Raw genomic sequence first — 18,539 nt, forward strand, 5'->3', positions numbered from 1 at the left:
GAGAGAGAGAGTGTGTGTGCGGGGTTTCCCGAGCCTGGCTGCAGGGTCACCGCGCCCATCTCTGTTCTCTGATGGCCGGATGAGAAGTACAACTGGAGAAAAGTGTTCCTTGAAGGAAAAGCAACGGGAAGTGGCGGCCGTCGGACTTGCAACCAGATCAAATTTGTCCCACGGACTTCAATGACAAAAAATTGACGCCGCAGTTGAGATATCTTGTTGATACATTTCAAACGCGGCATTTAATTTTCGCCTTCTGCATCGAATTATTTGAAAGCTCAACTCATTAGTGAAGCGCCGCTCCTCCGACTGAGGCTAGTTAGCTTAGCGAGCTAGCTCGTTCTTGTTCGTTGATGCGTGGATTTTTACAGAAACACGGTGTTTTCTTTCGGTCAATGCCATATAAAGCAAGGCCAACTACGACTGAATACAGGTATGTCATTTTCTGTGGGTTTAATGTTGACTAAGGAAGTGAAATGATATTCGGCGCGGTGTATTTGAGTACTAATGATTAGGTTGTAGTGAACGGGCGTGGGGTAATGGTAACAGTTTAGCCGAGCCGTTTGCATACAGGCAAAAACGCCAGGGAAATGAGTGTTTGACTAAACCGCAAACCTCACAAAACAGTTATTTTCTCGAAGCTGTACGTTTTATGATTTTGTGCCCAGTAAGTGCATGGCTAGCGGCACACAGAGAAACAACAGCAGCAGCTTCTCAAAAATGAATATTTTCAGGCCTTTGACTTAACTGCGGCCATCCGGACCGCTCTCGGCTTGTTTTTCCATACCTAACTTGTATCTAAGATTGAGAGCAAACAAATATACTTGTGCACCACGTTACTGGAATGTCTTAGAAATATATATTGTCTAACCTGTTACATTGCATCACTTGCAATATTTTGAAGCAAGTTAACTCTAGTCTTGATACTGTCGTAGCATGGAAGACCGCTAGCTAGCTAATTAGTCATTGTAGCTAGCTAAGAAAGCTAACTCAGCTGGTATGTTTTTTTTTTTTTCCAGCCAAGCTCGGTTTTGCTCTGCTTATTTCGGGGCTTAGATTCCAGCTCTAACTCGATAACTAAGCGATATAAATATTATTAACTGAGTGCATGCCATACTTTGTAAACGTTTGCTCTGGCGTTTTCAGTTTGTGTGTTTCATTTGAAGTTAGCTTCATTTGGTTAGCGGTCAAAATCCATCGGGGTCGCTTTTAACTGTGACTGACAGTTGTGCAGTTTTGTTTTGTTTAACCGATTTCACTTAAAATAAATGATCAGTGCATGAAATGTTACCACTTCGTTGAATATCGATAGCCATCGTACTCGGCAGCGTTGTACTGGTGTTTAGGCCAATTAGCTGAAGCCGTGTAAACCTTACAGAGTGTTAAATGAGTCCCTCTGTTTTTAACCAGTTAATCGGATTGGGTGGTTCTTTGAGGCAAAGGCCTCCCTGAGCATGATTAGATATATAATGTCTTAAACCTCTGTGATTCCTCTCACTGATCCACCCTAAAATGCTCACTTCTCATGACCACCATGTTGAATTAGACACGGCCTTTTCTTAAAGACATTTAATTGTATTCGGAGGAAATAGGCGTTAAATTGGACAGACTGATGGTCGGTGTTTTACAGCAGCTCAGCTCTCTGTCGAGTCACAAATGAAAACGAATAAAAATATAGTCGGGTTTTTTTTAAGCACATTTTCTTTCCACGCATCAGTATCCCCCGCATTTCAGAGCCAGTGAACCCCCAGTGGTGAATAAATGAGAGCAATGGATGGCTTTGGCGGGTCTCGAGACCAAGAAGCGGCTGCGAACAAGATGGCGTTTGGAGCTGTTTCTCCTCAGCTTCCCTTCTCCGAGATATTAGCATGCCATTGATTTAGCCCACAGGAGGGGTCTGTACCGGCCCTGACGCTGGTTTAGCCTATTTATTCTTAAATATTTGCTTCAGCGGGACGCTGTTTGCACTATAACCCTTATTTGTTTATGCAGCCATTGAAAACGTTGCATTTTAAGGAGTATTTACCTCCTTGATATTAAACATTTATTATGGCAGAACTGGCATGTATTGTTCGTCTAAAGTTTAAAAATGTTTTCCCCCTTACTAAAACTCCATCCTCTTCATCCTAAATCTTTCTAATGAGTAGTCATTACTGTAACACATCAGTACTCCTGGACTCAGTCTGCACCATTTCTACATGAACACCTACTCTTCTGCTAAATTTGCTCTCTCCGACTCAGTGTTAATGTATATTTTTGTATGCTCCCCTTAAGCAGCACTCGTGGTGTTTGTTGTAAACACTTGTATTGTCTCTTACGCATGTTGCCTGGTCCTGCTCTTTAAAATGTTGTTTTTCTGATTTGTTGAGCTGTAATGAAACCGTAACCAGCTACCACTAATACTGACACTGTGGCTTGATCTTGATCTTGAATTGTGCAAGAATGCAGTGCCACAGGGTTAAACAGGTCTTCTGAATTTGAAATGGTTAACCCCTGTCCCTTTAAGCTTGTTTGGCTTCATCTAAATTGTTAGAAATCCTGTCTGGTTCTATGTTTGCAAAAAAAATTAGGTTGAACCTCATTGCCCTTTCGTTTCACCCACAGCATCATTTCTATGCTGTAAAAGTGTAAATGCATTATAATTTACACTCAGAACTATATATATATATATATATATATATATATATATATATATATATATATATATATATATATATATATATATATATATATATATATATATTAGGACTCTCATGTTGCTCTCATGGCCTATATTTTCTAAATGCATCCTGGGTGGAGGAAAAGTGAATTCTCAAAAAGTCATGACTTTCACTCATCAGTGTTAGTGTTTTGAACAATGTTCACTGTGTTGTGTAAAAATAGTTTATACACCCAGTGGACAAATATTAAAATGAAATCTGTAGTCCTATATTGATGACTTTTTCAGAACTTATTACTTATACTTGAATCATATAAACTTCATATTGGCCTGTGTACTCAATGTTGTGCAGTTGTTGGGAGAACAGCTGAATGATTCCCAAAAATGAGCTCAGTTGTTTTGGAGAAACTGAAGGACTACATTTGCGATTTTGAAGGCCAAGTCAGCATTACATCACAGGAACCAAGACTTTTCAGGTGAAGAACAGTAGTGCGAACATTGTCTAACTTAGTATATTGATACAACTGATTACTTTTTAGTGATTTTTGTTATAAGGTAAATAAAATTAGTAAATTATGATAAGATGGAGTTGAATTTTTTTGTATTGCAGATTAATGGTTTGAATTTTGGTAGATTGTGTAAGCAGTGGGAGAAAATCCTATGGGCTACATTAGAAACATTATCAGTACAGGATAATTATCATAAACTTGTATCCTTTAGTCTTTAATAAAACTCTTATTGAAGTCCCCAGGAAATCGTTTTTTGGGTTTGAGTTTGGATATGTTATTACTTTTGCCTATAACCTAGTCAAAGAAATATACATTCCAAATGTACCATTCCTCTCTACCACCAATATGGATAAACAGATTTGATGAGATGGTAGTGGTTGAGATGAGATGGTTTTGTGGGGGTAGTGGTAGCTCAGTGGTTAAGGTGTTTGACTACTGGTTGGAAGGTTGAGTTTGGTTCTCAGAACCACCAAGCTGCCGCTGCTGGGCCCTTAACCCTCAATTGCCTAGTACGGCGCTTTGGATAAGGGCATCTGCCAATTGCTCTTCATGAGATCTTTCTGTACTTCAGCTTCTCCTCAGATTTTGTGAATCTGAAGTCTCCTGCTCACATAAGAATCATTCACTCTGCTGAAGTTAGCTTTGTCGAGCGAGAAAGATATGCAACTATGGGTTAGAAATGTGTCTTTGGATGTTTGGACACAAATATAAAAAAGCATATGCAAGTGAATCCAATGCATCGTTTTTGGGTGAATTCGCATACATAACTGTCAAGTAATGCTTAGCCTAAAATGCTTCTAACCATTTATAAATCTTTTATTGAGTCAGGGGTAAAAAAAAATATTGTAAAACATGGTGTTACTAAGTTCGTGTTCCTCCAGATATTTCTGTAATGGTAACTCAGTAATTCAGTCAAAGCTGTCAAGTTTGAGTCAGAAAATGTCCAACCTGTACACCATTTGTGCAGTCCTCTAGTCATGTGGCAGCAGCACATTGCAAAAAATCATGCGGATATAGGTCAAGAGCTTCAGTTAATGTTCACATCAAACATCAGAATGAAGAAAGTGTGAACTTTGATTTTAATTGTTGCATGGATATTGGTACCAGATGGGTTGGTTTGGTTGCTACTCCTATCACCCAAGTACAAGAATCAGAGGCTGTGATGGTCACATGCTTGCCTAAACTGGACAGTTGAAGATTACAAACAAGTCATCTGGTCTTTTTTCAGCAAAATAAACTCTCAAGACTATTGTGTATGAACACTGAATGAATTGTGTACATCACAAATCAGTAGTTTATTAAATGTGTAAACCAGGCCCTCCACCTAAACGTTTGGTGTGTTGTGTTTTCAGAGATAGGTTTCTGCTCACCCTGGTTGTAGAGTGCTTATTTGAGTTACTATAGACTTCAGCTCAGACCAGCTTGGTACTTCTTCTCTGGTCGATTTCAACTAGTTGTTTCAGCCCGCAGAACCTTTGGATGTGTTTTTTGTTTTTCACACCATTCTGTATAATCTCTAGAGACTGTTGTAAAAATCCACTGAGATCAGCAGTTTTGATGTAATCAAACCACCCCATCTAGTACCAATATCCATACCACAAAATCAGAGATCATACTTTTTCTTCCTCCTGATGTTAGATGTGAACTAAAACTCTCAATCTGTGCTGCTGCCACATGATTGGCTGATTAGAGAACTGTATGAATGCTCAGGTGTTCCTGATGAAGTGGACGGAGTGTTTGTGTATAAAATATGTTGAATCTAGTGAACGGACTGATCAGTGGGAAAAAAAATCAAGTCACAATTGCAACTCAATAGATTTTAAGTATACTTTTAACTATTTAAGAATCTATACAAAAGAAACGGCTTGGGCACACAAAAAAAAGATTTGCCTCCATGTGGCCTTTGAGAATTAGAGGTTTATTGGTTTGGGTTTTGTCTTTAAGGATTACTGGCCTGGTAAGCGGTAGTGCTGATTATCTTCTAATCTGTGATGTGGTTGAAGCATTGCTCACCTAGTGTAATGAGTGTCATCTGTAATTTTATCACTTACCATGGCTACTCTGTTATCAGTGTTTTATAGTTCTTGTGCACCTGAACATGATGGTGCAGAGGTTTTTCCCCTAAAAAATCTTCTACATTCCACTAATTCATTCATTTTCAGTACACACACACACAGATAGTCGCATGCACAGACTGACACATCCATCAATTTTATGCAAGCAAAGTGAACATGTTAATGCTTTAACTCCAGTTAACAAAAATGTGTAAACTGTAGTGTGTATTAGTTAATTTCTTACTTTAATAATAAGAAATAGCTTGGGAGTGTCCAGAGGGTGGCATTATTGCTTTACAGCTTCAGGGTCCCTACATTGATCCTGAACGCGAGGCGTTGTGTGTGTGTGTGTAATAGAGGTCCATGTGTTTCCCCTGTGTGGGTTTTTCAGTTTCCTCTTGTCTCAAACACCATGGTGATGGGTAGATTGGATACTCGACATTGCCCCTAAGTCTGATTGTGTGAGAGTGGTGCCCTGTAATAGATGTCCTATCCAGGGTGTTTCCTTTTTCAAATCCAGTATTCCTGTCCAAATCCTTCAATTGTAATAATACTAAAATAGTTAATAACACCGGTGACATTTCCTGAGCAGACATTTTAAGCTGGCATGCCTAGTACAATGCTGTTTTGAATAGTGTTAACCTAAATTTGATTTCATTCTAGTTCAAGATGTTGCTCAATATGGGGAACAGGAAACCCTGAACATTGGCCACAGTGGTGAGATGGCAGTTCTGAATGTTTACTAGATTTCAGCTGATGCAGTGTTTCACTATACTGAACATTATTCTGGCAGGTGTATGAATTTTTTTTTGATTTAACTAAACTTAAATTTTATCTGATCACTTAAATCTGCTTAAACTTTTGCTTTTCATAGTTTTGTGAATCTGGGTTACTTTGACAGAATGCTCACAGGTTTTTACTGAAGATTTAAAAATAGAAAATAGCAGGTAGAAATGATTATCAGTCTTATATATATATATATATATATATATATATATATATATATATATATATATATATATATATATATATATATATATATATATATATATATATATATATATATATATATATATATATATATATATAAATATATATATATATATATATATATATAAATATATATATATATATATATATATATATATATATATATATAATAAAATAAATTTGTTTCCTTAGTGAAGATTTGGCTGTGAATAGTCATTTTTGATTAGTCTTAGCACAGGGATGTGAGACATACTGACACTGCCATCTGCAGCACTATTGTGGTGTATCTCGTGTGCATCCATTTTAAGAGTTAAAATAAGTCAGGTAAGTGTTGAAGAAAAGAGTGAAACAAGTAACAGCCTGTTTGTAAAAGACTGACAATGTTCAGTTATCTTGCTGTTACACTGTGTACATGTTTTTAGGGCACATGGGACAGAAGGATGAGGGTGGATTCCTTCTTTGGCCAAGCAGCCGATCTATCATGTTCTGTCCCTTACAGTGGTTTTAATGGTTCTATACTGTATAATTTTTAGGGATTGTTGTCATTCCTGAGTATTTATAGAAGGCATGGTTTCCAAAAGTAAAAGGATTTGAGATGCATTTTTCTTCCACAGAGACAAACTTGTTCAAGTAGCTGTAGTAGTAGTTTCCAAGATGTACACTACTAAATATTTATAAATGGGCATAAAAATCTTCGATTCCCAGTGGCGACACACCCAACTGTGGCCAGGAGACCAAGAGTATAATTTGTCCTAATATCTTGGTGCTAGGAAGGCAATACCGAGTTATTCAGACTGTTCACCTTTATTTTATGATGAAACCTCTTTACAGAATCTATTAATATCCAACAGCCACAGGGCAGTGGTTTGAGTATCATTTGAGTTTAGAAGTGATCCAAACTCTTTCTAAAAATCAGTTTGGCTCTGATGACCGTGAGGGTGGTGTATCTAATAAAAATCTTATGTCTACTGTGTGTTAGAAATTTGCTGGCTCAAATGCATAGTGTTTTTCATGAGATGCTTTCAAAAATATACATGATTCGCTAGCACTTGTGAGAAGGTTCTCCCCATGTAAAAGAGCATTGTTAATAATAAAGGCTGGTTAGTAGCACCTCAAACTTGGCAGTCTTTATAACATCTTTCAGGTGTGAACTTGAGGGTTTTGTGTGGTAGACCATCTGTTTTTATAGGTTAAACCACACGAGGAGGAATTTTGGCAGACTGTTTGCATGATAGCAAGTGCTGTTGAATTAATGCTGTCCACAAATCTATTTGAGTAGAGAAAACTAAGATCAGTATTTAATGGGTTTTTTTTTTTTTTTTTTTTTTTTTTTGTTGTTGGTCGTCTTCCTCGCCTCTACCGTATAATCAATGCCATGACTCACTGAAGCTGTTCTGGTGCTGCCCCAACACCTTATTGAGACAGCTTATTTTGGTTTGTCCTTTATCATGTCTGTTGCAGATGTTTGATGTCAGTGTGGTGGGGTAATTTTTGGGGGTGGAAACAAATTTCACAGCAACCTACTGACAAACACATTCCCTGCCAAGCAAAAGGATAGACAGGTGGCATCAGTTACCTCTAGCCCCACAGGCTTTTGTGTAGTCTATGTAATAAGTACATTTTGGTCAAACCTGTAGGTGAAAAGTTATGCCTGTCAATCCATCAAGCTAGCATAAGCTAGACTGTTTGTTTGTTTATTTATTTAAGGCTTACATCTTGTTTGGGCTGTGTTTACATACAAATAATAATAACTGACAAGCAGGGAAAACTTCCTCCTTCCTTGAACATGTTTTCTGCTATGGGGAAAATGTTTTCTGTTAGCCTGAAAATGTCAATATAGCCAGACCATGTTAAAATGTTGAGTCATTTACATTTCTTTTCTCAGTCCAGCAGTTGTTTTGAAACCAGTTAATCCCTCACATCAACTTGGTGACATGAGCTGTCCTCTCTGGCTCAGTGGTATTTGGGAACAAAAGTGAACCAAATTCAGTATGGTTAAGGGTATGTCATGTGGACAAGGTATTAATGTAGTAGTGGAAAAAACTTAGTTTTTCATTCTATTCATTTTAAGGGTAAATATATACATTACATTTTATCTTTTAAGGGGAAGTTTACTAATATAATTTAACAGCTACTTTAACCATATTTGTTTAACATTACTTAATTTTTTTTTATTTTATTTTAATCAAAGCAGTGAAAACTAGGCTTCACTTCTGTAGTGACTCAGTAGGAGGTGGTCTGATGATCCTCTAGGCCACTGGCTACAGCTCTCTTAGTCCTTCAGTCAGCTGATTCTGATCAGGTGCTTGCTGAGAGGATGAGAGCTTGTTCCAGTAACAAACAGGATGCTATGGATTGCATTCAAACACAAGTTATGTGCTGTTTATCTTGTGCTGTAATGCCATCTCTTGTGGGACACTCTTAACTACTACTAAAAGAAACAAAGGTGTAGTCTGAGCTTTCAGATTCGATCCTATCATCAGTATGTGTATTTGTTTCACCAGTTTGCCTTTTAGCAACCAGATGTAATGTTCTGTGTTTTAACATCTTAAGTGTTTCACCACATGCTCCATATTCAGCCCTCTGTTATTCAACTGGCCTACGTCATATAGCCTTTGCCCCTTGACCTGACACTGAACATGGCAAACATTGGACATATAAGATAATAATAATAATAATAATAAGAAGAAGAAAAACATACAGGAAAATTTGGTTAGCTGGTGAACTTGATTAGTTCACCCCTATTTATGTAATTCTAGCCATCACAACGTGCTAAGTGTTTTCACACTGTCTCACTAGCTGGTATAAGTTGCTTTTCATGGGTATTGTTACAGCTAGCATTTAATTTAGTTGGGTCACACAAAATGTGCAAATATTTGGTGTTGCGTTCATGTCCACTTATCACATACCCATTCCATGATCTTAAGGTGTGCTTCCTTAAGGCAAAAAAAAACAAAGGGAAAAAGATTAGTCTAATGATTTGCATGACATTACACCAAACAACTGTCCTTGTTCTTCAAAGATCTGTCGTATATTTTACTGCATGTTTGACTAATTGTTAAATGTTTGTGTATTATTTCCCCCTATTTATGTCTGCAATGCTTTGTGCAAACGTTAAAATTGTTCTCTGAATCCACTTCCATATACTGTAATGAATTCTGCTCCAAACACTCATTTGACAGGCTCTTGTGTGTCATCGTATCTCACAATTCAGTAACTCTGTGTGTAATTTCTTTCTGTGCCACAGATCAACGTGTGTCCCGGCAGTAGGAGTGAGGAAGAGCTTTAGAAGAAGAAAATGAGTGAACTGGATCAGTTACGCCAGGAGGCTGAGCAGCTGAAAAACCAGATCAGAGTGAGCGCCACCTCCTGCACACATTTTCTCTGCCATGTGCACACATGCATGCACACACTTTCACTGACTTACAGTAAACAGCAGTAAAATGCTGTTCAGAAGCAATGTTCCGATGAAGATTTCTGTTAACGTGAGAGCAGGAAACAAGTTTGCTGAGTTCACAAGCTGCTTGTTGTTAAATTCCTGTCACCCTCTATACATGAAAGTTCTTTTTACAGTGTATTCCTTCATTACAGCAGCTGTATGCTCCCAAATTAAACTGACAATTTCTTCTGAATTACTCACACTGTTTTCGTATCAAAATGTTTAAATGTAGATCAGTAAAATGAACCTGAGCCCCATGTTATGAGGAAGAGAAAGGGGAGAGGACTGATAGAAGAGTCAGTGTTAAATGATGGCGACACCCAGTGTTCAAACTAGAAATATCAGTAGGAATGGTCAACATTAATTTTTTTGTCAAATAATTGTTTCTATTGTGCTGATGAGTGGCAAATGTTTTGAATGCAATTGTTTTGGCACCCCAGCTAGCTGTTGCTAATAGTTATTCTATTAATTTGAGAAAGTCATTCATTAAAGGAATTAATGTAATAAAAATGGCCCACGGTTTTATTTCAGCTGGTGATGTGGGTCTGTGTAATTCATGATTTAATCATGCAAAGTCAAGTAGAGTTGCACTCGTGAAATCTCAACAAAAAACATTACCGTATTGGTTTTTGAACATAGCAGAAGCCCAAAGTCTATTATAAACCAGAGTCTTATTTTTCTTGTAAGTGCTGCTGAGTCGAGCTGCAAATCCTAAACATCTTAAAAGAATCTCCCACAGAATTCTACCACTTCCCAATGATGTTCTACTGGATTGAGATCCAGTGACTGGGAAGAGCAGTGAAGAAAGCTTAACTAATCGTCATGTTCATGGCTTTTGCTTTGTCACATGGTGCATTGTCATGCTGGAAGTAGCCAATAAAAGATGGTAATGGCATGAAGGAATGCATTTAAGCAATAATGGATTGGTATTAACAGGCCCAGAGTGTGTCAAAAATGCATTCCCTACACCATTATTCCAACTCCACCAGACTTGATATCATGTTGATTCCAAAATCTGTCCCTACCATCTGTATGTTTTGGCAGAAATCAAGATTCATCATATCAGGCTATGTTTTCCCCAGTCTTCAAATGTCTGGTTTTGGTGATCCTGTGACCTCTTATAGTCTCAGCTTTCTGTTCCTGCTTGTCAAAAGTGGAACTCTGTCCACAATGATTGAGATGCATTCTGAGATGCATTCTGCTCGCCACTTTTGTACAGTTGTTCCAGCCTGGCAACAGGAATCGTGTTGAAGTCGAAATCTTGTCGACCAGTTTTTTCCCCATTCTAATGGTTAATTTGAGCGTTACACAAAGCCGCTGGTCTGCACGATTTTCTGTTTTGTACTGCTGCCAAATGATTGACTGATTAGATTGCATGCATGAGTATGTGTACAAGTGTTCCTAATAAAGCGTCCTGTCACCATCAATCTTAGACTGCATTTCAATTATATGGTGCAGTATGGTAAGTGTGATTGTTTTATGTATTAAAACTGTTAAACTTCAGGTAATTCCAGTATGTTCTCAATAGTTGTATAGCCAACTAACTTGGGTTTTTCCTGTTAGTCATGAAAGCAGACTTTGCATAACTGAGAAACATTTCCATAACCATAAATTTACATAGTTTACCTAATACAGCTTGAATGACTGTCTTGTGTTTGCTGAAAAATGTGCTGTTTTACATGACCGCACTGCCTATATGCAAAGTATCCGAATTAATGTGCTGCTTCAATGTGAAGTATTCTGCACTTCATTCTAAAGAAAATGTTAGGAATTTAAGTCTCATTTCATCAGTTTAGTAGCTAACATTATCTCTTACACCCATTCTTTGTGTTCACTCATTTTAAATGAAGGAGAATATTTAAATTGAATTATTTGTATAGGTTTTAATTAGAATCTTCTTCCTCTTGAAATTCATGTAAAATATGCCTTTGCCTCTGTCTTCAGTGATTTCCACTTTAAAACAGGCCTTAATTTATGTTGTTTCCATTGTATCTGTTTCCACTTCACTGTGATTTATATTTTTCTTGTTTCTGTTTTTCAGGATGCGAGGAAAGCCTGCGCAGATGCCACACTATCACAGGTAACACAATATTACTCTGTGGAAAAATGATACATACTAGAGCCTTTTTTTCTCGCTTGTTGTTTTCTAACTTTAAAAATATATTTTGGTCATTTCATTATGTTTAATTTATTTTCAGATAACGGCTAACATTGACCCCGTGGGGAGAATCCAGATGCGCACAAGGCGAACACTGAGGGGACATCTGGCTAAGATCTATGCTATGCACTGGGGCTCTGACTCCAGGTAACCAACTTTAACAGTGAATATTGTGTGTTATCTTATTAGTTATTTAGGGAAGCATGGGTCTACACAGGGTTCTGTCAAAACAAATCACACGTATAGTTTTACATTATAAGGTTTTATAAGGTTTGTCGTGATTTAGAGGATGAGAAAACTGTGATTACTAGGCATATCAAAGGTATTTTTTTCTGGCCATAACATTAACTTAAATTCAGACCTGTACAGAAAAAGTGCCACAGTCAGCCCAGGAGAGTGTGTGTCGAGACTCTTTTCCTCGATCTGACCTTCGATGTAAAAATGTTACTGCAAGTAGTCACTTACTGATGTTAGTCATTGTTGTTATTATTACCATTAAGTAATGGCTATACTGCAGAAAGTTTTGATATGATTATTCATGTGAGCTTCTCTCAAGTAGTGTATCCTGCATGATTTAATATGTTTATTAGGACATATTACTGCCTGAAATTGACCTTCATGCTGTTTTTCCTCATGTAGGCTGCTGGTCAGTGCATCCCAGGATGGTAAACTCATTATTTGGGACAGTTATACTACAAACAAGGTAAGCCAAGAAGTGCAGCATAATCAAAGTATCAAGGTTTGTTCCAAGACAGTTTTCAGTGCATTATAAAATAATTGTGTTTCAGGTCCATGCTATCCCACTGCGCTCATCCTGGGTGATGACATGTGCCTACGCTCCCTCAGGAAACTATGTGGCCTGCGGAGGCCTAGATAACATTTGCTCCATCTACAGCCTGAAGACCCGCGAAGGCAATGTGCGCGTCAGCCGTGAGCTTGCTGGACACACAGGTTGGATATTAATTTTACACACACACATGCTTATACAGTGGGCTATCTATTAGCAGTGCCACCTGAAGTGGTGCTCTCTGCTACACTGCCACAATTTGGCACTACCATGCTTTTGGGACAGCTGACGCTGCTACTTCTAGATTTTAATCCCCCAATCCAGCTCCCCTTTTGTGGCTTTGTCTGAGGTGATTGATAAAGGAGCTTGGTTTAGACCATTTAGATTAGAAATTGTTTAATAACAGTTGAGATTTCAGACCATTTATTAAAATTAATGTTTGACCTGCATTCTTTGGTGGTTCCAGGTTACCTGTCCTGCTGCCGTTTCCTTGATGACAACCAGATTGTCACAAGTTCTGGTGATACCACCTGGTAAGACTTTGTATTTATGTATGTCGTCATCCAACACAGCATGGGCATATAGTCCCATAATGCTGAGAAACTTGGTTATACACAGACCTTTTACAGAGATTATGGATAGCATTGGGGCTGGTGTAAACGGTGTGGCTGTGTGTGAATGTGTGCTCTACAGTGCTCTCTGGGATATAGAGACTGGTCAGCAGACAACCACTTTCGCAGGCCACACTGGAGATGTGATGAGCCTGTCCCTGGCTCCAGATTCAAGAACCTTTGTGTCTGGAGCTTGCGATGCCTCTGCTAAGCTGTGGGATGTGCGCGAGGGCATGTGCAGACAGACCTTTACTGGCCACGAGTCCGACATTAACGCCATTTGTGTGAGTAACACTGTTGTAACTTTTGTAATAGCTGACCAACACTTGGATTTTGTCAGAATGCATTTGCTTGTTTCATAGACTGCGTTTACTTAATTTGTGAATATTATAATCAAATAAGTTTGTGAAAACTTTCTCTCTCCAGTTCTTCCCTAATGGCAATGCGTTTGCCACTGGCTCAGATGATGCTACTTGCCGGCTATTTGACCTGCGTGCAGATCAGGAGCTAATGGTTTACTCACATGACAACATCATTTGTGGCATCACCTCAGTGGCTTTCTCCAAGAGCGGCCGCCTGCTGCTCGCTGGCTATGATGACTTCAACTGCAATGTTTGGGACAGCCTGAAGGCTGACCGTGCAGGTGAGGCACAGCGACATCATTCTGCATGAGCCTCAAATGCAAACCAGCCTCTCGAGTATCATTGCCCTTGTCAGTGTTACTAAAAGGATTTGTTGCAACACAGTGCTGTAGCATTGCTCTACATAATAATTCTGCCTGATAAATATCCTCTATTAATTTACCAAAAGTCGCATGGCTGCCAGACCTTTTAACCAAAATGCTTCTAATGACAATGCCTTCATTATGTGTTTCTTTGCAGGTGTGCTGGCTGGCCATGACAACCGTGTGAGCTGTTTGGGTGTGACTGATGATGGCATGGCTGTGGCTACAGGGTCCTGGGACAGCTTCCTCAAGATCTGGAACTGATCTCAGAAGGTGCTTTCAACACAACATGTCCGACACAGTAAGCCACAGCTCCATATGCTTTTAAATGCACATTATAAACATGCAAGTTAAATATCATTATTAAAAATTGATGCAAGTAGATGGTTGCAAATAATTACAATTATATTAAACCTCATTTTCTAATAACGATTTGCTGGTTTGATCCTGTTTTTATTTATTTAGAAGTATTTGTTTATTGTAATTATTTTTCAAGGTTAATGTCAGTGATTGCTGAAACACATTGGCAGAAAGTGAAATAAAGTGGTGAAAAGTGTTTTAGATTTAGTATAAAAGTGCAGGATATTGCTGTATCTGTACTCTTTTGTTGCCCCGGATTATGTGCTTTTTTCATCACTGTATACATTCAAGAAAATGCATTTTATTTCCCAGCCTCACTTCCTTCAGGAGTTTAGATCCTGAGAATTGAATATTTGATTCCTAATTGCAACGTATCATGTTTTTCTACTAAATATACACAACAGTCATGATGTTTTAAGAGCAGTGTAGTGATATGTTTAACTTTTTTTTTTGGAGTGTTGTTATTTCTGCATGTTTATGCTAATTGCCCTGATTCTCTCTGTTTCTCATTTAGATGTCATTTGAACTCCAAAGTTGACTGGAAGATCATTCCTACTTTAGAATGTTAAATTTCACAGCATCGTCAACAACAAAACTGACTCAGACACCACCACAAAAAGAAAAAAAAACTTCTGAGGAAAAACAATGCCTTTCCTACACAACGAAGAGCACAGTTTGTTCTATCACCCACCTTAAAAAAGAAGAATTCCTGTGGTATCAAAAGAATAACTTTGTGCATTCCCTTTCAGACCATTCTGTGTCACCCTGACAAACACTATCATCCCATGCTTATGTCTCATGTGTCTAGAAAGCAAATGTTGGAGTGTAATTGTACAAATTATTTAACTTTTATTTCTTTTTAGACTTTTATCAGGCTCTTTGTTATCCTTGGATCTATTTTCCTTCATAACATTCTTTTTAGATATTTTCCAGTCTAAAAAAACAAAAACAAAAAAGCCCTTTTTAATCCTGTAAAATTGTGGGTGAATGTTGGAGGCAAAACGTGTAGAAGGCTGAGATTAGACATGGAAGGAATAGCAGCCTTTTCTAAAGATTTTTTTTTCTCTCTTTTTTTTTTTTCTTTCCCCCTTTTCTTTTCTTAAACGGTGCACTAGATTACCCTTGAGTGCGTGTGCCTGCGTGCATGTGTGTTGGAAGTGTGCGTATGCGTGTAAGTAATCTTCATGAGCGTTTCTTTAGATGCTGTAAGACAGAAAGTGTGCTCACTCGTCAAGTCATGATTCATAGTCTTGGGCAACTTGGTAGACCCAAGCAGCTTTCAACTGTTCATCTTGTTCAAAGCTTGCTGAGCGGTCAGCAGTTACTGGGTAATAAGAACAGCCTTAGTTTTCTAAAAAAAACAAATGTAATAATCTGTGCATTAGTTAACTTTTGATGTGAATAACGGTCCTTTTGTCCTTGAAGAGAAAAGAAAACGCCATAAAGATGCCATATCTTTTAAGTCTTTTACCATTTTCTGAGTCTGAGGTACTCGCGTCATTTATCTCAAAATGGCTGCTTGTAAATACGAGTATCTGACTTGCACGCGAATGCAGCATTATATCCTAGCTACTTTTCTTTCCAGTCTTGTCAGCTTTGTTTGCACAATAAGAAACTTGACTAATGTTTTATGCGTTAACTAACCAAGCACATGCCATTAATCACATCAAGAGTGAATTTTAACAAAGAAAATAAAATTTACAACCCGGTCCTCTCTTTTACAGAGGTTCATTATTTGAGCTAACTTTGAAGCTTCTCTTCTGGTTTTACTTTTTTCTGTTGGAGTTACTTTTTTTGCGTTTGTGACGCCTCTGTCCAGGGATGGTCTTTTATTGGTGGGGTTAAATAGATTGTGGGGCCCCTCTTATTTTTATTTTTTTCTCTATTCTTTTCTCCGTCCCCTCCCTTTCTCCTCTCCTAAAACAAAACGGATATCCCTGTTTCTGTGCTTGAAAATACAGGTAATAATCTGTGAATGAAATGTTGTACAAATCAATGTCTGAAAATAATTCTTAAAAACTTTAACCTTTTTTTGTTCATCTGCCATGAAGTAACATAGTCGCATGCTGTAGAAATGCTTAAGCAGGTGCTCGTTTCTTTTTGATCTACTGATCTCTGCTACGATGGTGAAATGTGGTAAGACCTTGTAACAGCTGAAGCTTAATTCCAGTCATTTCTCCCACATCGTGTACACATCGTTTACTTTTACTGGCAAAGCTATGCACCCAAGTGTAAAACTGAATGAAACATTTCCTGTAGAATTCCTCTGCCCTTTGCTCCAGTAACGATTCTTCAAATGTTAAACGGTTACAAAGACATCTGTTCTGCAGCAGTTTAGTCTCATTTTCACTCAACTTCTTCAAATTAACAGAGGAATGGGTCCAAAGAAACTCTGTTCTGGCTTCCTGTGTCTAGAAAATGGCATCTGAAAATGGCAGATTTTTCTACCCCCAACCCCAACAAATACCCTCTTTCCCCTCTCCTCCACTGTAAACAGATGCACTTTCTTTGATAGTTGTGACTTTTTTTTTTTATGTTTTCTCTCTCTCTCTCTGCGATAATGTACAATAATTGTGATGTATTTGTGTGCTGCCACCAGTAAAGATTAATTGCAGTTCAATTAAAATGGATTCCCCACTTTATTTTCTCATCATTAATTAACTGTCATAATATATCATTAACTGTAGAGCTCCGCACTCCTCACCTTTTGTATTTAATTTCAGTCTGTTGGTGTACCACAGAAAGCTGGATGCAAGATAGATACTATATTAAAATGTACTGTTATTTAAGATGTAATAAAAAGAAGTTTGAGATGTCTCTCTGTTTGGATGTTTTGGTAGAAGTCCCAGATTAGTCTTTAGGGCTTTCTCTAGAAGCCAGGTATTACGCTAATGCTCAAATGGAACGTGTGAGAAAATCAATTCTTTTGCAAGGATACAGGTTTCTGTAAATAGTTGAGGAAACAGGTGGCTCTGAGGATCAATGCAAATTCAAGGCCAGCTGCTGGACATCTCCCAATAAAACAAAAGCCTCTTCCTGTTGTTCTAAATAGAAAACATAAAGTACAAAGGTCTTTTCTGTCTGAAATGTAATCCATAACAACTTATTCAAATTCCCAGTGTTATTAAAAAAAAAAAAAACACCTTGGTATGTGTGCTGCTGCGCTGAAAAAAGGGAAGTGGACGGTTGTGTGTTAAGAATTTATACTGGAACATTTAAAAACATTTTTTCCACATGGTGCAGTTCGCTTGAGTGTCATTCAACCTGAAAACAGGACACTGTCAAGGGTTTATATTTGCCACTTGTCCCTACTGACTGCATCATGTGGTATAAGCAAGGCTCTGATGAAATCCCGTAGTAAAGATATCAAACATGCACACAGCCACGGCATAATAAACAGCTTTTTAATGTTTTTATTTGTCTGCATCGGTTACTAACTTCCGAAATTCAAATTTGAGTGTTGTGTATAGAGTCCCCAACATTTCCGCATACATCATCTGTACTGACAAACAAGGACATTCATTGTTCCTTTCCTGTGCTGTGGACAGAAACCAAAATGTGTTTACATAAAACTTCCTCGTTAGAAGTCATCTAAGGGCAGTTGTTGTAGCAGACAGTATGTTTATTTACACACACACACACACATATATGTATATATAATTTTAATGCCAAATCTTTTTCTAAAACTTTTTTTGGTGAATTGTTTAGTCTTTATATCTAACTGTTCTTCATGCTTCTAGAGGCTCACAATCTCAGGGAAAGTAATCTTATTTTTCACTTTACTGTCCCAGTGTCATCATAAAATGGCTCTCTGGATCCAGGATCCTTTTCTTCCTCTTCTTCTTTTGGCTTTTCCCTTCAGGGGTCGCTGTGGCGTATCCCTGTATTCTGCATCCTTAACACTTGCACCCACTAGCTTCATATCCTTATTTATTACATCCATATACCTCCTCTTTAGCCTTCCTCTTTGCCTCCTGCCTGGCAGCTCCATGTCCAATATTCTCCTTCTAATACACTCACTCGCCTTCCTTCTGAACATGTCCGAACCATCTTAATCTGGCCTCCCTAACTGTCTCCCAAACATCTAACATGAGCTGTCCCTCTAATCCTGTCCAACCTTGTCACTCCCAAAGAGAACCTCAACATCTTCAGCTCTGCTCTTGTCTCTTCCTCAGTGACAGTTTCTAAACCATACAGCATGGCCGGTCTCACCACTGTCCTGTACGTCTTCCCCGACACCTTTCTCCACCC

General features: G+C 38.1%; 1 protein-coding gene across 2 annotated transcripts; it reads left to right on the plus strand.

Moving 5' to 3' along the window:
- Positions 1–35: 35 nt before the first annotated feature.
- gnb1b (guanine nucleotide binding protein (G protein), beta polypeptide 1b) lies at positions 36–15,653 on the plus strand. Of its 2 annotated transcripts, none has more exons than XM_058403144.1 (11): positions 36–430; positions 9,457–9,564; positions 11,690–11,728; positions 11,847–11,953; positions 12,446–12,509; positions 12,595–12,757; positions 13,060–13,126; positions 13,287–13,488; positions 13,631–13,847; positions 14,086–14,201; positions 14,803–15,653. In XM_058403144.1, exons 2-10 carry the CDS (start codon positions 9,508–9,510, stop codon positions 14,190–14,192), a joined length of 1,023 nt encoding a protein of 340 aa, XP_058259127.1. In that variant the 5' UTR covers positions 36–430; positions 9,457–9,507; the 3' UTR covers positions 14,193–14,201; positions 14,803–15,653. The 2 variants fall into 2 exon arrangements, with proteins under 2 accessions (XP_058259127.1, XP_058259126.1); XM_058403143.1 differs by having other exon boundaries at positions 37–430; positions 14,086–14,229.
- Positions 15,654–18,539: the final 2,886 nt, after the last annotated feature.

Source organism: Hemibagrus wyckioides, linkage group LG11, assembly GCF_019097595.1.
Source record: "Hemibagrus wyckioides isolate EC202008001 linkage group LG11, SWU_Hwy_1.0, whole genome shotgun sequence".
NCBI classification, from domain to species: Eukaryota; Metazoa; Chordata; class Actinopteri; order Siluriformes; family Bagridae; genus Hemibagrus; species Hemibagrus wyckioides.